Source organism: Equus przewalskii, chromosome 23 (assembly GCF_037783145.1).
Source record: "Equus przewalskii isolate Varuska chromosome 23, EquPr2, whole genome shotgun sequence".
Lineage (NCBI taxonomy): Eukaryota > Metazoa > Chordata > Mammalia > Perissodactyla > Equidae > Equus > Equus przewalskii.
Window position 1 is genome coordinate 8,831,985 of NC_091853.1, and position 20,500 is coordinate 8,852,484.

Genomic DNA, 20,500 nt, shown 5'->3' on the forward strand with positions numbered 1-20,500 from the left:
TTCAGTGAAATCTAAATAATAATTATAGAAACCACTGGATTTTTAAGATAATAGTTGAAGAACCGTATCAATATCTCCTCCAAAGATTGATTTGTTAGTGTTACCTTTTTCTGATTTTTATTTAATCTAAAGATAGTATAATAATCCTGAAGAAATTTAAAAAATAGTAGGTCACTGAATTAGCTATTGTTGTGCTAATGATATGTAACAATGCTGAAGTATTTTATGACTTAGAGCAAACATTTAATTTTTTAACTCATGGTTCTGTGGGTCTCCCAGGGAGACTCTGCTTATGGCTGTGGATTGCATTCAGGTCTTTTTTACATGTTGTATTTTGGGTCCATTGGCTTCCTGGGACATGTTCTTCTCATGATAGATGGCGGAAGCTTAAGAGACCAAGCCAGATAACTCTAGCACACTTAAAGTCTCTCCTCAAGTTTTGTTTATTGATATTCCATTGACCAAAGCAAATTACATGGCTGAGCTCAAAATTATCTGGGCAGGGAAATATTTTGCTTCACTTATTCTAGTGGGAGGTATTACAGAGTCACATGGCAAGGGGCGTAAATGTACAGTTCTGTGATAGGAGAGATGAAAAAATTTGTAATACTCTGATCTACCACAGTCACCTATAAATTTCACCATCCTAATATAAATTTTTAAATAAAATTGTTTTCCTGTATTGAATTCTATTTTTATGACATAGGAATATTATGTAGCAACAATCATAAAGTGTCTACCATTTAAAATTCCTCTTGGGGCCAGCCTGGTGGCGTGGTGGTTAAGCTCACATGTTCTGCTTAGGTGGCCTGGGATTCACCAGTTTAGGTCCCAGGTGCACTGCTTATCAAGCCATACTGTGGCAGGCATCCCACATATAAGATGGAGGAAAGATGGGCATGGATGTTAGCTCACAGCCAATCTTCCTCAGCAAAAAGAGGAGGATTGGTGGCAGATGTTAGCTCAGGGCTAATCATCCTCAAAAAAAAATTCTTCTTTGTCCTATGGTAGCTTACTATTTTGCTTATAAAACATTCTTCTATTGCCTTTTAAACCATCCTTTGTTAGTAACACTTGTATTTTCCCTCTTTTCCTGTAATTATTTCAAGTAAGTATTTTCTCTACTTTTTTCCCCCTTTCTTTCATCACACCCACTATATTGTTTATCTAGGAAATTATTGTCAACTTTTCAGCTTCTCTTTTAGTCCTTCATCTAGATTTCTGTTCTCATATCTACTATATGAAACCATAGGGCCGTCTACAACCTATTAAACTGTATCTTGTATGTCTTTTTGTCAGCATATAATTATATTAGGACCTATTAGGCTTGATGTAACGGAAACTCAATTTAAATTAGCTTATGCAAAAAGAATTTATTGGAAGAGCTATTTCATAGAACTGTGGATTTACTAAGACTGAGATGGGAACAGACAGAGTTAGGCCTCAGGAATGACTCAAAGTGATAGGACTCAATTAAGACTCTCTTGCTTGCCTGTGTTTAGGATTTACTTTTCTCTCTCACTGCATACTGGCCTTCTTTATATGGGAGAAACATGGCCACCAACAGTTCCCAGTTCACATCTTACAAGTTTCTGCTGTAAGAGAGACACTGTCATGATAAACTCTCTGGTAACCAGTCAAGAAATCTTAGGAGTTGGGTTTATTGGTCTAGTTTAGATTCAATGTCCACCTTTGGATCTGTTTGGCCATGGGGTTGAGGTTTCTAAAAGAGCCATGTGATTTGAGTAGAGGGAAGGCTTATTCTCAGGTTAAAAGGTTTGGAGATTATTTCTGAACAAATAAAAATAGGTGTCCACTAAAGTAATGTGAATTAATAAGGTCCTTTTGTGCCCTTTTGAAGGTAAGGGACATACTTGCATACATACATACATACTAATGTGGCTCTTGCCTGAGAACTAGAATAGTAGATGGGTTGTTTAGTAAACAGAGGTCATGGTTGTTTTTTCCAGGACTGGCTTAGTTCTTCAAAGCACAGAAGAATTATGATTGGTAAATGTTATTCTAAATTATTCATGTCCATTTTCTTATTGTAAATTAAGAATATTTCCTGTTTCCACTGTTGGAATGAGTCTACTATAGTCATTCTAATTCTCATGCCTACTAGTCCTCCCAGCCTAGCTAATTTTGACTCACACTCATATTTTCAGTTTTCTATTTTAGTTCAAGAGCCTCTTGAAAATGAATAGGTGCAAACACATAATCTAAAAGCAAGAAGCAGGCTAACCACTTTTGGCACAGAAAGAAGTTGGACCATGTGCACCACGATTTTATGCTTTTGAATGTGTCTAGTTATTTTGGGAAGAAGATAGCTTCCAGTTAGACGTTGCTGAATGTTGTTATGCTGTTTCTAGTATATGTGAAAGTTGTAGTTTGAGGCATCCAAGTGAGGTGTTAATTTAGATATCGTATTGCTCATTTGATAAAAATGATGTGGCGTTAAAGGACGAATTAAAAGCTATTTCACTTGGTAGAATTGCTGTAGGTGGGGGGGTTAAGTGTGTGTTTAAGTGATTTAGTTCAATCAAAAGTATTTATTGAGCTACCTTGCATTCAGAGCAGGGGAGAAGGGGATGAATATAAGAGACATACATCAGGGGCCGGCCTCGTGGCCGAGTGGTTAAGTTTGCGCACTCTGCTTCCGTGGCCCAGGGTTTTGCTGGTTCGAATTCTGGGCTCGGACTTGGCACCACTCATCAAGCCATGCTGAGGCGGCATCCCACATGCCACAACTAGAAGGACCCACAACTAAAAATACACAACTGTGTACCAGGGGGCTTTGGGAAGAAAAAGAAAAAATAAAAATCTTAAAAAACAAAAAAAGGAACATACATCGAATTTTCTGTAGCACTGATAAGATTTCTGTCACTTATTCTCATTTAGTTTTAAAATGCCCTAAAAATAAAAATGTTTATGGCTAGACTATCATTCCCAGTATTGTTTTTTGTGTTTTTTTGGTACCTGAATAGACATAAAAATCCTTTGTCAGATTTTACATTCTAATTTTCAGACTTTAATAGAGGAGCCTTTTAAATGCTTTTAAAAGCACTTTTGCTTTCATGTACTGTTCTGTTTTCCGTAGTGAGCTGAAATGGGTGTATTAGTCTTTAGGTCACAGAACAGCGAGCTCCGTATTATTTAAAAGACCCTTGCAAATTTTCCAACTCATATTTCTTTTGATCTGAAATAATAGCAGATTGCCATACTCAGAGAAAGTCACATTTTACTTATCATACTGCTGCATAATAGTAGACTTAGTAAGTTATGTTTTGAATTGACTTGTTGAAATGGAATTCTACACATCACATAAAGTGAGAATCTTAAGAGGAAGTGACTTTAGAATGCATTTGGTCCAACTTCCTATCTGATGCAGGAGTCTGTCCTGCTATATCCAAAATAACTGACTTGTTTATTAAATAGATATTTATTGAGCCCACATTGTGTGTAAGCACTGTTCTGGGAATGTGTTGTTGAATAAAATGAAAATAGACATGGTCCCTGCCCTTGTGCAGATAGTTCAGCTTGTAGTTGAGTGCTCTGTCAGTTGGTCATTTAGTCCCAGCAGGTTATTTTTTGCATCTAAGTAGTACTCAAATTGATAAGAATTGACATCTTAACACTATTGAGTTTTCCAGTCCGTGAACATTGAGTATCTCTCCATTTATTTAGATCTTTAATTTCTTTCATCAATGTTTTGTAGATTTCTACTTACAGATCCTCTATATATCCTGTTAGATTTATACCTAAGTATTTAATTTTTTTGTGCTATTGTAAATGATAATTGCTTTTTAAAAATTTTAACAATTTCAAAATTTCAACTGGAACAAATTCCAGTTCACTGTTTGTAGTAGGAAAGAAATTGACTTTTGTATATTGATGTTGTATCCTGTGACCATCCTATACTCACTTATTCCTTCTAGGAGGTTTTTTTAATAGATTTTTTTGGGATTTTCTATGTAGATAATTAAGCAGTGTGTGAATAAAGGCAGTTTTATTTCTTCCTTTTCAGTCTCTATACTGTTTATTTCTTATGATGTTGAATCAGAGTGGTGAGAGAGGGCATCTTGTGTTGTTCCCAGTCTTAAGGGGAAAGTGTCCAGTCTCACAACTAAGTATGTTAGCTGTAGGTTTTTTTGTAGATACTCTTTATCAAGTTGAGGAGTTCCATCAATTGCTAGTTTACTGAGAGTTTTTATCATGAAAAGGTGTTGAATTTTGTTAAATGCATTTTCTGCATCAATTGACATGATCATAATTTTTCTTTAGCCTATTGATATGTTTGATTACATTGATTAGTTTTTGAATGTTGAGCTAGTCTTGTGTATGTGGGGTATAATTATTTTCATACATTGGTGGATATGATTTTATAACATTTTGTCTATAGTTTTCTTGTAATTGGGTTTTGGTATTAGGCTAGTCCTTGTCTCATAGAATGAGTTAGGAAGTGTTTCCTCTCCTGTTTTTTGGAAGACATTGTGGAGAATAGATATTATTTCTTCCTTAAATGATAGAATTCACCAGTGAAGACATCTGTGTCTGGCTTTTTGTTTTTGGAAAGGTTATTAATTATTGTTGGCTAAATTTCTTTAAAAATATAGGGCTATTCAGGTTATCTATTTTTCCTGGGGTGAAATTGATACTTTATGTCTTTTAAGGAACTTGTCTATTTCATTTAAGTCACCAAATTTATGGGCATAGAATTGTTTGCAGTATTCCTCTGTTATCCTTTTAATGTCCAGGGGATTGATAGTGATGACCCTTCTTTCATTTTTGATATTGATAATTTCTGTCTCCTCTTATTCTTGTTTAGCATGGCTAGAGGTTTATCAATTTTATTGGTCTTTTCAAAGAACAATCTTTTGGTTTTGATTTTTCTGTATTGTTTTCCTGTTTCAATTTCATTGATTTCTGTTATATTTTTTATGATTTCCTTTTATTTGCTCTTCTTTTTCTAATTTCCTAAGATTCCTAAGGAAGCTTAGGTTATAATTTCAATATTTTCTTCTTTTCTAGTATATGCATTCAGTGCAACAAATTTTCTAAGTACTGCTTTCACTGCATCCCACAACTTTTGATGTTGTGTTTTCATTTTTGTTTAGTTCAAAGTATTTTTAAGTTTCTCTTGAGTCATCTTCTTTGACTCATGGTTATTTAGAAGCGTGTTGTTTAATTTCCAGATATTTGGGAATTTTTCAGTTGCCTTTCTGTTACCGATTTCTAGTTTAATTCCATTATGGTTTGAAAACATACTTGTATGATTTTATTTTTAAAAATTTGTCAATGTGTGTTATGTGGCCCAGAATATGGTTTCCCTTGGTGTATATTGCCTGTGAGCTGGAGAAGAAAGTGCATTCTTCTGTTGTTAGAGGGAGTATTTTATAAATGTCAATTAGATCAAGTTGATTGATGCTGCTATTCAGGTCCTTACTAATTTTCTGCCTTCTTCATGTATCAAGCTCAGAGATGGGCTTTGAAGTCTCCAGCCATAATAGTGGATTTGTCTGTTTCTCCTTTCAGTTCTGTCGTTTTTTGCCTCATGTATTTGATGCTCTGTTAGATGTATTCTTATTTAGAATTGTTATGTCTTGGAGAATTGACCCATTTATCATTATATAATGCCCTTCTTCATCTCTGATAAACTTCCTAGTTCTGAAATCTGCTTTGTCTAAAATCAATATAGCTATTCCAGCTTTCTCTTTTCTTTTTTTTTTGAATGTTAGAAATTTCTTTATTGTTTATTATTAAGCACCAATTTAATATGCAAAAAATTTCAGCTCACTCTTCCACAACACACTCTCTTCTCCTCTACCTAAATTCTTGATAAAGAGCTTTTCAAGTAAAGGCATGCTCTCCTCTCTTCCATGTAAAACTTTATCAAATAAAAGCAAAGGACTATATATATTTATGTGATGTAAAATGCTGCCTCTAGCTTTGAAGACATTGTCTACCCAGGCTCCATTTACTGTGCAGGTCTTGGAAGACTCTTGTTCATGAACTGCCTCTTTACAAAGCAAGTCCACCACTTACTAGGTTTATCATTCTGAGGGTCAAAGACTTTTCCACAAATCTTAGTCTCTTGCATTAGCTGCTGTAAATAGACTCTCAACTCTTCATCTTTCTGTTTGTTTGCAGGTTTGGCATAAATTGCATTAAGTGGAAAACCAGGCTCTCCAAGAATGTAATTCCCAGTGTATACGTTTTTCTCTCACCTTGGCTTTTGGAATTGTACTTTTGGAGTTTCTTGAGACACTCAGAAATGTAAAGAGTTATATATATCAAGGTCCTATCAGTTTCATTCTTAATTTCATGGTTTTTGAAGAAGACATTGACCTTGAAGTAATAGATAGCTTCATCTACAATATCTGTGTATTTTCTCCTTAGGGACAAGTCCTTCAAACTGACTTAAAATAATTAATAGTGCCGTGTTTCTGGTGAGTTTGTTCTCGGGTTCTATGAGAGAAGCATGGTAAGCTGGCATCTTGGTGGTGCCTGGGTTTCAACCCTGATGAGGAAGGTTGGGTTAGAGTATGGTGCTTCTGGTCTTCCAGCTTTCTTTTGATTAGTGGTATCTTTCTCCATCCTTTTACTTTTGACCTGTCTGAGCCTCTGTATTTAAAGTGCATTTCTTGTATGTAATATGTAGTTTGGTCTTGTTTCCTCGTCTACTGTGACAATCTCTGTCTTTTAGTTTTTAGACCATTCATATTAAAGTGATTATTGATATAGCTGGATTAAGGTATACCATGTTTCTCTTTTCTATTCATTGCATTTACTTTTTGTTTCCTTTTTTTCCCTTTATTTATTTTCTCAGGTTTTAATTGAGCATTTTATATGATTCCAGTTTAGCTCTTCTAGTGTGTCAATTATACTTAAAATTTCTTTCAATGATTGTTTTAGAGTTTGCAATATATATTTTAACTAATGTAAGTCCACTTTCAAATGCAATAACATGCTTATAACCTATATATGTGTAGTGCCTTAAAATAGGACATTTCCAATTCCTCTGTCTTCTCCTTTTGCCATTGCTGTTATTCATTTACCATATCTATATACTATAATCACCCAATACATTGCTTTACTAGTATAGCTTTAAACAGATAGTTATCTTTTAGATCATCTCTTCTCCCATATTCTTCTTCTCATTTATGTAGGCACAAGTTTTTGACCCATATAATTTTCCTTCTGCCTGAAGAATTTCTTTTAACATTTTGTTCAGGGCCTGTCTGCTGGCAGTGAATTTCATCAGTTTTGCTTGTCCGAAAAAATCTTTATTTATTTCTCCTTCAGTTTTATTGCTGGATATAGAATTCTAGACTGGTGGTTTTTTCTTTCAACACTTTAAATGTTTATGTTTCAAACGCTCTTTTCTGCTTGTGTGGTTTCTGATAAAAAGTCCACTGTAATTCTTATCTTTGTTTCTCTGTAGGTGAGGTATTTTTCCCCTGTCTTCTTTTAAGATTTTCTCTTTGTTTTTGGTTTTGTGCACTTTGAATGTGATATACCTCAATACATTTTTTTTCCCTCACGTATATAGTTTTGGTGTTTTCTGAGTTTCCTGGAACCATGGTTTGGTATTTGTTATTAATTTTGGAAAATCCTTCGATATTATTACTTTAAATATTTCTCATGCTGTGTCCTCTCTTTCTTCTCCTTCTGGAACTCAAGTTACATATATGTTGCACCTTTTGGTATTACCCCCCAGTTCTTGGATATTTCATTCTGTTTTTTTCATTCTCTGCAGTGTGAATATGCTAAGCCTAGGTGCATTTTTGTTCCCTGTTTGCATCACTTTTGGTGTTTTCTTAGCTTCCTGGATCTGTGGTTTGGTATCTGTCATTAATTGTGTTAAAGTTCTTGGCTATTATTAATTCAACTATTTCTTTTGCTTTGTTCTTCTCCTTCTTGAATTCCACTTGTATGCATGTTACACCTTTTGGTATTATTCCACAGTTTCTAGATGTCCTGTTCTGGTTCCCCACCCCCCCCTTTTTTTTTGTCTTTGCATAACAATTTGGTAACTTTCTGTTGACCTATCTTCAAGTTGACTGATTCTTTCTTCACTGATGTCATGACTACTGATCAGCTTATTGAAGACATTCTTCATTTCTATTACCATATTTTTGATTTCTGTTCTTTTGATTCTTTCTCAGAGTTTCCATCACTCTTCTTACAGTACCTGTATGTTCTTGCATATTGTCTACTTTTTCCATTAGAGCTCTTAACATAATACTCATTATTATTTTAACTATTTAAATTCCCTGTCTGATAATTCCAGCAACTATATCATGGTTATAGCAGTCTATTTCTGATGATTGCTTAGTCTTTTCAGACTGTGTTTTTTCTTGCCTTTTGTCGTGCCTTGTAATTTTTTTGTTGAAAACTGGACATGTTGTATTGGGTAATAGCAACTGAAGTAAATAATCCTTTAGTGTAAGGAATTCTTCTGAATAAATTTCATTCTTTTAGTGGGTCTTTATCTTGGAGCTTTGATCTTCACAAGCATTTCTCCAGTGGTATAGCTCCCGCCACCCCCCACCCCCCCCACCCCCCAGCTCCTTACTTTCTTCCCTGGTGGCAGCATTACCAATCTGTTTCCTTGAATCTCTGATACCTGTTGACTATGTCACTCCCATCTCCCACCTTAGGTAAGAGGAAGGTTGAAGATGGCTAGAGTGGAAGGAATTCCCTTCCCCTAGCTGAGATAAGGCTCTAGCAGAATTTTTCTCTGAAGAGTAGGACTTTGTTATGGAGAAGATTCTTACTGTATTCCACAATAATTACTTTTTCTCTCCCTCTGCCAGAGCCAGAGAAGATGTTTCTTGGATTTTCACTGTGAAAACCTAGTGGGGTTGTTGGAATAAAGCCAGTGAAAGTGTGGGGCCCCCCAACACTGCAGTCCCCAGGAAGTTCTTACTTTCACACTGTTTCACACTTAGCCTCCAGGAATTTGTAAAAATTATCATTTGCGTTCCTATCAGTTTCTGACTCCACCAGGTTCTGCTTCAGATAAACAGATCTCAGTTGCTGTCTCTCCCTGATTTGCCTTTCTCTCCAGATTTGTGGGATGGCAGTTTATCCTGTGACCTCAGTTCTCTGATACATCAAAGAAAACTATTGGTTTTTAGTTGGTCCAACCTTTTTTTGTTGTAAGGAAAGGAGTGGTGACTTCCAGGCTCTTTTGCTGAAACTGTAAGTTGGATTATTTGTCTTTTTATTATTGAATTATAAGAGTTCCTCATGTAATGTGGATATAAGACTCTTATTGGATATATGATTTGCAAGTATTTTTCTCATCCTGTGGATTTTATTTTTACTTTTTTCATGGTATCATTTTCAGCACAAACACTTTAAATTTCAATATAGTCCAGTTTATCCTTTTTTCTTTTTTGCCACTTGTACTTTTGATGTCATATTAGAAACTGTTAATAAACCCAAGGACATGAAGATTTACTCCTATGTTTTCTTCTAAGAGTTTTATAATTTTACATCTTATATTTAGGTCTGTGATCTGTTTTGAATTAAGTTTTGTGTATGATGTGAGGTAGAGGTACAACTTCATTTTTTTGGCATGTGAATATCTCATTATCCCACCACCATTTGTTGAAAAGACTCTTCTTTTCCCATTTAAATCTTAGTACTTGCCTGTTGAAATATTTTGAAATATTAACTTTACATTCTCAGTTTTTTGTGTCTGTGTGCAAATTTGATAAGCATCTCATCTCTGTATTGAGGTTCAGAGCAATGTTCAGCCCAATAAGGTAGGATTAGACAACTTCTAAAGGTATCCCTACGTCCCTTCAAGGCAGGGTTTTATGCTCGTAATGAGAGCTGTCTTCATTCTGAGTAGACTGAGAAACACTAGGCTGTGTTCTCTAGAGGTCGCAAAATTACGTATGGTAAACTAATAGTTATTTTGTTAACCTGGCAGAATATCTGACATTCTCTTGGCCTAACGAAAACCGTTACTGAAAATGGACATCTTATTTCAATTGAGCAACCGTTAGTATTAACATGCCAATTCAGAGTTAACTATCAGATTAACTATCACTTATCTAAGAAGAATGCTTTGGGGGAAGAGACAGATAAGTATTGATGGAGGAGAGGTATGGAGAAGGTTGAGTGTGCATAGTGACGTTCTGTTGAGGCACATACCAACCCTGGGTCTCAAGGAACAGTTGAAGAGACTTTCAGGAACAGTATAATGTAGTAGTTCAGAGCTTGTACTCTGAAGTCAAACTACATTGTTTGAATCCTGGCTCCATATTTGCTATTTGTGAGAACTTTAGCCTGATTGGTGCTTTTAACAACAGTTTGTTCAACATGTTTATTGAATATTTACTAGGTACTGGTACAGTAGGCATGGGTATTTCCTGGTAAACAAAACAGAGTTGGGATTGGGCAGAGGGCTTAATTAGATAGCCTTAACATCAAGGGTGGTCTCTGGCTTTTCTGCCTTCCTCCCATATCTCATCTCTTACTACTCTCTCCCGTACTTATTATGATCTAGCTATCATGGCCTCTTTTCTGTTCCTCAGTAAGCCTTTTCTTACATCTGGGCTTTTGTATTTGCTATTGCTGCTACTTGGAGTTCTTTCTCTCTAGTTATTTTCATTGCTTAGTCGTTAAGTGCAAATGTCAGCTGGGTCCATATTGCCTCCTGCCTTCTTCATCACCTTTTGTAGTACTTATTCTGGTATCTGATCCTGATTTGTCTTCTATATTACTTGTCTCTTCCATAAGAATGTTAGCTCTAGGAAGACTGAGACTGCATTGGTTTTACTCATCATTTAGTCTCCAGTTCCCATTATAGTTTCTAGCATATAGTAGGGACTCATTACATATTTGTTGAATGGACGAATGGAAAGCTTATACCTGTGGGGATCAGCCATATGAAGGTAGGGGGCAAGAACTAAGACCCTGAAGTGAGAAAATACTTGCGGTGATTAAAGACCTGTAATGATACAGGGACAAAGGCAAAGATGCATTGGACCTCCTAAGTCCTGACAAGGAGTTTGAATTTTGTTTGAATTTTAGTGAGAAGATTTTAGTCTAGAGTTTTAATGTAATCCAATTTATTTTCTAAAAGATTTCTTTGGCAGCTCTGTGAAGAGAAGATTAGGGAGAAGACAATGGGACTTCTATAATAGATGAGAGGATTGCTTGGATTAGGTTGGTAGAAATGGACATGGGGAAAAATGGGATAGATGTGGGGTTTATTTTGGAGGTGGGCCTGACATGACTTGCTGATATGAGGAATGAAGAAGTAGAGATGAATCAAGGATGATACCCAGTTTCCTTGTTTGAGCAACGTGGTAAAAGGTGGTGGTATCTATTGAAATGGGAAATTTGAATGAGGAACAAGTTTGGAGGAGACATTAAGAATTCCATTTGGGTTACATTTAAGATATGGATAAAAATTCCACATGGAAATATCAAGTAGAGAGTCGGATTCCAAATCAGGAATTTAGAAGAGACATTTGGGTTGGGATAGAAATTTGAGAGTCTGTCAGCATATAGATGGTATTTAAATCCACGGCAATGAGAAATATTACTTAGAGTATGTAGCAAGGAATCAGAAAAAGTCTCAGGATTTGAACTTGGGGAATTTCCAACATTTAGATGTCAAATGGAGGAGTGGCAACTGAAAAGGACTTGGAGAAGGATTGGCCACAGAGGGAACACCTGGAATGTGTGGTATCTTGGCAATCAAGGATTAGTGGGGCAGCCTAGAAGGGTAAAGACATGGCTACCAACACATACTGCATTTTCAAGAACATATAATATACAAAATGAGAAAAACCTGTAAAGGGCAGATGAATGTGCTTGAAAAAGGAAGGATATTGGGCCAGCCCAGTGGTGTAGTGGCTAAGTTCCTATGCTCTGCTTTGCTGGCTCAGTGGCTCCGGGTTCTCTGGTTTGGATCTGGACACGAACCTATGCACTGCTCATCAAGCCGTGCTGTGGCAGATGTCCCACATATAAGGTGGAGGAAGATGGGTAAGGATATTAGCTCAGGACTAATCTTCCTCAAAAAAAAAAAAAGATATTAACATTCTTAACAGAAATAAATGATGACTAGCTAATTACATTAGCCTAGAAGTAGAATTATTCTTTATTCTGATATTATTGGAAATTTTGATTTATGATAAAGTTGGGAAGTAATTAATGTTTTGAAGTGTAGCTTGAAGCTGGAAGTAAAATTTTTTTTGTGTGCCAGGAGTAAAGGTGTTAGTGTCACCTAATGGCAAAATGAGGTATTGCAGCCGTATTTATGTGAGGCAATGAACAAAGTACCTAATTAGAAAGAGAAAAAAACATTTATGGAGGGATTTTAGGCATGGATCAGAAGATTTACCATGGTTACAAGGTCCTGTGTTCTTTAGCTCCAGCCTACTTTCCTGTCCCTCTGTCACGTTACCCCTTTGGTCACTGAGCAGGTTGTTTAATATATGGCTCTTTTTTCTTGTAGGTTTCAGCTCAAATATTTTTCTTTCAGAAAGTCTTTTCCTACCACCTTACTTAAACTTGTCCCTACACTCCTTAGCTACTCTTTGTCACATTAACCTATTTTATTTTCTTCATAGCCTTTAGAGTGATTTAGGATTACCTTATTTGCTTACTTGCTTGTTTCTTCATGAGAAGTAAACTCCAGGAGAGCAGGCTACTTGTCTGCCTTATTCCCTCATGTAACCCCAGTGCTGAGTACAGTGTCTCCAGTGTCTACACTGTAGTGTCTACAGTGTTGAGTTAAAATTACTTGTGTGAATATTTGAACTCTTGGAAGTAATAGAGAATGGTGAGTTTCTGTGGCGTAGAGATCTATCCAGAAAATAGAATTACACTGTATTTGATTACTGAAACATTGTTTGCTACATGAATGCAATGTGAAAACTTTGGCTTCTTTTTTTTCCTCCTCCTGCTAATAAGTGGTAATGTGTCTGGAAAAGAAAAGATACATGGCTTAGGATGTTGAATTCTGTATTAATTGGCAAACTAAAGTGACACAGAAAAAAATATTTTAAGGTGCAATACTCCAAAAAATTTTTTGGAGACATTTAGATTTAATTATAAAGTAATTTCAGTGAAAGAATTTTTGTTTGTGTGTGAATTTGTAGATACTTCTAGTATCATGCTTAATTATTTACTTTATTTATTAAAAAGAACAAAAACATTATCTCTGGGAGAAATATAGAGTCAAACAGTAGTAAATCTGTTTAGTTGAGATGTGGGCTGTTTTGTGTTGTTTTTCGGGAAACAATATGGTTCTTTGAGTCTGGAAACTCAGGGTGAATGGAGTACATTTCCATTATGTGGCCCAGTCCAAGAAGGTAGCCTCCCTAGTTTTGAGAGAATTATCTAGCCAGCAGAATTCTTCTTCACATGAACCATTTTTAAAGGCTGAGGATTGATTAGGTTTGTGTTTTTAATCAATAGTTCTTTTGTTTTTTTTTAATCTCTGTGGTTTTAACCAGGTGAATGTGGGAAGAGAAGTTTGCAGAACTGAAATGGAGGTCAGAGCTTCATTACAGAAGGTTAGTGGGTCATCAGATTCTGTGGCTACCCAAAACAGTGAAGAATTTGTTGTGGTTTCTCAGCATGCAGATGATACTTCTACAAAACATGATGAAAAACCTGAACTGAAGGTATTTTTTTCTTTTCTACAAATGATACTGTTTTAAATTACTATTTTTTTAACTAGATGAAACTTATCTTAGGAGATGTGTAAAATTCAAAGTCAGTGTTTGATTTGTCCGGAGGCTAATTATGTGGTTTGTGTATTTATAAAGTTTTATGCTTTTGGTTATTTATCTTTTAATTCGGAATTCTGGAAAAAAGGAATTGGAGGGAAAAAAAGAAGAGAAAGGATGATTGGTGAGTTAGACTTAAGGATTAAATGTTACATAAATTTAATTTATCTGGACCTTTTTGTCTCTCACTGCTGGGTTTTAAAAGTTAGTTGTATAAATAGTTATGTTTTACTTTCATGTCAGAGACTTTTTTTTATGGTTTTTATGTTTTAAATCAGTTACTAACATGCTAGTATGTGATTTAACAGTGGACTTGTCTAAATATTTTTAAAGTATGTGTCATATTTTTAGTAGTTGAGTTTTTATGTGGATATGGTTCCTTTTTGTTTTCATTTTTATGTTGCCTTTTGTAACTCAAAGAAAAAGAATCATACAAACCCAGGTATACATGCGTGAGAATTGCATATCCACCCTCTAGAAATAGGAATAGAAAAATTAGTCAGAAGTGCAACATATTGTTTATGACTTTTATTTAATATTAACTGTGGCATCAAAGCTATATTAGTATATCAATCTAACAAATATTAAATTTTATAAAAATCAGATTTTAATACCCATTTTACATTACAGTGAGGGTATATAGTTTTGTAATTTTATTAAAATAATCAATGATCTTATTTAAATTTATTTAAATATTTCTATTTAAATAAATGACTAAATTTATTCAAATATCTGTATTTTAGTATTACTGTGTTTAATTTAAGACATCGTTTATTTACTTAGGCTTTATGTTTCACCTGCTTTTAAGAAAAAGATGAAACAAATGTAGGGAAATTAACAGTACTCCTTTTGGCAGCTACCAAGCAAAACATGTAAAGAAATCAGAAATATGTTTCTGCTATGATTAGAAAAATGACTTTTTAAATGATACAGTAGACACTGTCTATTTAAACTTATCAATTTTTCCATTTAAAACACATAAATTTATGATTACCTGGTTTTTAGAATGTGTTCCTAAAAAATAAAAAGGAAAAAACAAGAAAATGAAATCTCTGTGAATAAAATCTTAGATCAGAAGTAGTTGGAAACTGCCTGAAGTCTTTTCTGAAGAAATCTTTTTCTGAAACTATTAATCCTCCAATTTAGTTGGTTCTGTAATTCAGGATTTTGTATTATATCTAGTGAAATTACATACAACTGCATAAATTCTTGGTGTTCAGTAACTATATTTAAATTTAAATATTCAGATTGTTTTAATTTCTTCTAGAAATGAAATATTTTCTTTACGCTCCAGAACCATAGTATGATTGAAACAGAATTGTCTTGCTTTGTCTTTAGATAGTTTCTAATGGTGATGAACAGTTGGAAAAAGCCATGGAAGAGATTTTGAGAGATTCTGAGAAAGGGCAAAACAGTCTTCTTGTTGATTCTCAAAGTTCCAGTGAGATTTCAGACCATTCATTTGGAGATGTTTCAACCAGCCAAATAAATAAGCCATCTCTTCAGTTAATTTTGGATCCGTCAAATACAGGTACTCTATTGTTGAACTCTTAGAAACCATGCAAGAAATGGGATAAAGTGATAATGAAAATTTTAAGATGCAAATTAGAAAATCCTATTAGCTTTGTTTTCTAAGATCAGGGCCACCAGCTTTTCAGTTCTGTTGGAGAGTTTCCACTTTGGTTCTTATGTTCCTGTTTGTACCTTTACTTGTAAAATCAGTCTCGAAGACCAGGGACGATGTCTGGGTCTACATTTTACACCTGGTACTTTGCACATAGTAAGCCCTCAATAAATACTTACTGAGTAAGTGAATAAATTCTTGGATATCAGAGAGTAGTGTAATGGACACAGTCTTTCATATGATGTGTCTTTTTACTAAGTTTGACTACAGTTATTTCAGATTATAATTTGTGAAAATTGTAAGTAAAATAGCATATCAATTTATCAGCGTTTTGAATAATAAATACATTCATGAGTGAGTAGGATTTGTAGTAGGAATACCAACTTGTAAGTCAAAATGGTTTTGGGTGCAAGAAAACCCAAACTAAACCAAACCCAACTTCTGCTTCAGCTACTTTAAATGCTAGAGATGTGGTTTGGTCTGGGTTCTTGTAATGTTTCTTTGTAAACTACTCAGCATTGATCTTCTTCATGTCGCCTTCTTCCTTAACTGACTTCCCTTCTGGTCACAAAGTAGTTAGCAGCAGAAATTGGTAAGTAAGGCCAGGTGATTTGTTCATGCCTGGTGGCAGAGAGAAGAGCTCTGTTCTTCTACCCATTGAACAAAAGTTGTGAGTTTTACTCTGACTGAGCCAACTGAACCATTTTCTAGTGGTCAGGGAGATGACATGAACTGACTGGTGTAGGCCTTGGTTGCATTCAAACTCCTCAATAAGTCCGTCTGACAGAAGAGATATGGCTATCCTGAAAGGCTTAAGACATTCATGATCCATTTCTGAATGTTTGTGTAGGGTAAGTATAGATATAGGCCAAAGTGCTGCACAATGGAGCCTTGATGGCCCTAACTTACTCTATACACAAAATTTATTCCTAGTGAATCAAATATTTAAATGGGGAAATTAAGCCTTTAAGAAGAAAATATTGGAGAATATTTTTGTGTTTGTCAGGGTAGAAAAAGCCACATCATAAAGGAAAAGAGAGTTATATTTTAATACATAAAAATTAAATCTTCTGAATGAGAATGATACCATAATAAATATGATTAAATGACAGGCTAGGAGAAGATATTTGCAACGTGTTGAGGGTCTCTAAGAGCACCCGCTAGTTTGATGATTCTTATAAAGACTCATAGGTCTCAGTGTATAGTCATACTCATGCCTAGATTTAAGTTTAGAGGGACTTAGGCTATATATATACATACATATATATAAGTGTATATATATATTTTTTAAATTTCTTTAAAAATACAAGATTGGAAACAAACTTTACTAAGTATTAACTTTTGTTCTTCATTGAGGGAAGATGAGAGATTGTATTATTCATTGTGCTTTGCTTTATCTTTTGAGTTTCTTAAATCCCCACCCCTCCCTCAAAACCCAAAGCATACTGATACCAGCGTTCATATAATTATGCTACTTTCTAGTTAAAGGAATCAAAAGGAAGAAATACCTTTTCTGATGTAGCTCTGATGGGTTCTTGGAATCAATTATCCTTTGCAGTGACTTAGATAATGTGATTCTTATTTCTGAGCATATTTGATAGAGACCATGTATTGTGTACCTTTTTGTGTTCTCAACACCCATTACAGTAAATACATATTTAAAAATGTATCTTTCACTGAAGATCTTGGTAGATAGGAAGAATTTCCTTTGCTTTACAAGTAAGTTTTTACTATTCTTTTCTAGTTATATATTTTTAGTTTTCATTTTCAATAAGAAGACATGCTATAGTCTGAATGTGTCCTCCCCAAAATTCATATGTTGAACTCCTGACTGCTAAAGCTATGGTGTTAGGAACTGGAGCCTTTGAGAGGTGATTAGGTTATGAGGGTAGAGTTCTCATGAATGGGATTAGTCCCCTTATAAAAGAGACCCCAGAGAGCTAGCTTGTCCCTTCCACCTTGTGAGGACACACTGAAAAGATGCTCACTAGAAAGCGGTCTCTCACCAGCGCCTTGATCTTGGATTTCCCTACGTCCGGAACTGTGAGATATAAATGTCTGTTGGTTATAAACCACCTAGTCTGTGGTGTTTTGTTAAAGCAGCCTGAATGGAGTAAGACAAGACATTTCAGCTGCCTTTTCATAGTTGCAGTCAACACAATTGTTGTGGTTGGTTTAAAATGAGACTTAACTTCAATGGCAAAGAACTGTCTGGAAATTATTTAGATTTAAATGGTTTAAAGTGAACATTAAAGGTATGTTGTTTGCCTGTTATAAAACGAGATAGATGAGAGCTTTTTGTTTAAACATCATGATAACTTGTTGGTTTTTGTCATTTGGGGATCTTATATCCTGGCTACTTGACTGCAGCTCTAACAGGAAATCTTTGCTAGTTTACTGCAATGTACTAAAATACTGTTTGGATACACAGATGAGTCTTCTCTCTCATGCTCTTTGTTACTCTTTGCATCCTTCTGCTGAAGAAGGGATGATGGAATTAAAGAAGCATGACTTGAATAGGACTGAATTTATATTTGGGTGGAATGGAATTCCTTATACTGGTATATGATTTTATCAGGTCTAAAAGTGTTGCCTTGCTAAAAATATTCTGCTATTCACCTGCTTGACTCAGGATCTCATAATTGAATAGTTACCAATGAGTTTGTCTACATGAAGGCTGCGGTTATGATGTGTTTAGTTGTGGATGGGATAGGGTGTAGGTGGGGCCTAGATGATGTGATAGGTTGCTGAAAGGACCACTAACCCTAAAAAATTTCATTTATTTAGTGATTAATTCGTTTGATATACCTTGAGTGTCTAGTCTTTTAGACACTATTAATAAGTGCTGGGAATAAAAAAGGCTAGAACAGTTCCTTCCCTTGAAGAGCTGATACTCTCTAATTAAGAGCAGAATAAGAACTAAATTGTGCTTTTAATTCATCTTATTTTAGACCTTTCATGGAGGTTAAGACATGATATCTGAAGTTCAGACCTGGGTTTGAATCCAAGCTCTGTCTGTGACTGTATGACCTTGTGCAAGTTATTTTACTTCTCTAGCAGTCCTCATCTGTAACAAAGAGGTAAACTAGAACCTGCCTCATTCGGATGTTGGAGGATTAAATGACATCATCCACGTAAAGTATTTTGTAAAATGCCTGGTGCAAACTAAGTAGCAAATAAAATGCTTATCATCATCATCGTCATCAGTAGTATTGGAAATCTTGAAGCTGAAAATAAAATCACATAAAATCTTAGGTCCTGGGCTGGCCCGGTGGCCGAGTGGTTAAGTTCGCGTGCACCACTGTGGTGGCCCAAGGTTTTGCTGGTTCGGATCCTGGGCGTGGACATGGCACTGCTTGTCAGACCACGTTGAGGCGGTGTCCCACAGAAGGACCTGCAACTAAGATATACAACTATGTACCGGGGGGATTTGGGGAGATAAAGCAGGAAAAAAAAAAAAGGATTGGCAGCAGTTGTTAGCTCAGGTGCCAATCTTTAAGGGGGGGGGAAAAAAAAGAAAGCACTTAAAAAAAAACAACAACTTAGATCCAAGCCCACATTAAGCACGCATCTGCTTAAAATGGACGTGGGGCATGGCGTAGGCTCCTCATCTCCATTGGCCACCTTCATAGAACCCCTGGATTTCTATGGAGCAATGTCCTTTGAAAATAATTTAGAATTTCAGTGTCCTTTGAAAAGAATTCAAAAATTATTTGAGAACAATTTAGAATTTATTTTTGTTGAGGTTCACTGAGATTCTTGAATCTGTAAATTTGTCTTTCACCAAATTTGTGAAGTTTTTAGCCACTATTTCTTAGAAATATTTTTTTCTGTACTAATCTCTTTCTCTTCTCCTCCTGGAAGACATTTTTTTTTTCCTCCAAATTTTAGATGCCTGAGGTACTCCCTAATCCGCCTCCTCACCCCCTAGTTGTAGTGCAGCTCCAGCTCCATAATTATGGCTGGACTTGTGGTAGAACTGGCAGAGCAAAAAGGAAGAGAGGAAAAACGCCAAAACAAGTTATAATTCCCCAAACACTCTCTGGTTTGCAGGGACTTCTTTTTTGTCCTTTGGCCAGGAAGATTGGATTTCTTTCACAGTTTTGTTACTCGCTGCATGGTTCTGCAAGTTGGGTTGCTCTTAGGTCAAAACTGGAAGATAAAGGACAAAAAAAAAGGAACTTCAACACTGTAGTGGTAGTTCTTCAAGTTTTGACTTCTCTCTCTAATCTATTATTGTCTCCTTTTTTAAAAAAGAATCCTCAGGTAGTTATTTTTTATGTTCTGTCTAGTGTTTTCAGTTAAGAGAGAAAAGTGATAGCAGACTTATTATTCAACTTGACTGTTGTTCAGTTTGAGCATCTTTAGTTCTGCCAGTTTTTACTTTAGATATTTTGAAGCTCAGGTATTCAGGTATTTGAAGTGTTAGGGGCATAACCACTTAAACTTACTATGTTTTCCTTATAAACTGACCTTTAACATTGTAAAATGTCCATTTTTCTCCTTTTAGTATTCCTTGTTTTGGAGTCTAATTTTCTGATACTAGCATAGCTGCTCTCATTTTCTTAAAATTAGTGTTTGCAATGGTATGTCTATTTCTATTTTTTTTGTTTACTTTTAAGCTATTTGTGTCTTTAAAGTGCATGTTTCTTATAGATAGCACATAATTGAGTTTTGCTTTTTTTATCCAGTCTGATAGACTGTCTTTTAATTGGTATGTTTAGACCAGGGGTCAGCAACTATCTCCCATGGGCCAAATCCTGGCCACTACTTATTTTCAGTATGGCTTTCAAGGTAAGCATTGTTTTTACATTTTTAAAGGGTTCAAAACAAGTCAAAAGGAGAATGATATTTTGTTATATGTGGAAGTTACATGAAATTCAAATTTCAGTGTCCATAAATTAAAATTTGAATTTTGTAAAAAAAAATTGTGGAAGATTGTTTTCTCTATTTTTTATATAAATATTTGCATAGTATCTTAGATTTTTTTCCTCTGGGCCCACAAAGCCCAAAATATTTATAATATGGCTGTTTACAGCTAAAACTGATGACCCCTGTTTTTGACAATTTACATTTAATGCAATTTCTTATGTGTTTGGATATAAGTGTA

At 35.2% G+C, this 20,500-nt stretch overlaps 1 protein-coding gene and 1 pseudogene across 17 annotated transcripts in view; one reads left to right on the forward strand and one right to left on the reverse strand.

Annotated features, from left to right (window-relative positions):
* RABGAP1L (RAB GTPase activating protein 1 like) overlaps window positions 1–20,500 on the forward strand; it is a 675,876-nt gene that overhangs the window by 53,700 nt on the left and 601,676 nt on the right. For 15 of the 17 annotated variants that reach the window (XM_070590936.1, XM_070590944.1, XM_070590948.1 and 12 more), the window contains 2 exons: window positions 13,491–13,661; window positions 15,105–15,297. In XM_070590936.1, the coding sequence (XP_070447037.1) occupies window positions 13,524–13,661; window positions 15,105–15,297 (331 nt within the window). In that variant the 5' untranslated portion in view covers window positions 13,491–13,523. Of the gene's footprint in view, window positions 1–9,073; window positions 9,208–13,490; window positions 13,662–15,104; window positions 15,298–20,500 lie in introns of all 17 variants that reach the window. The other 2 variants (XM_070590935.1, XM_070590943.1) reach the window with 1 other exon arrangement.
* Window positions 5,978–6,496, reverse strand: LOC139078944 (actin-related protein 2/3 complex subunit 3 pseudogene; annotated as a pseudogene).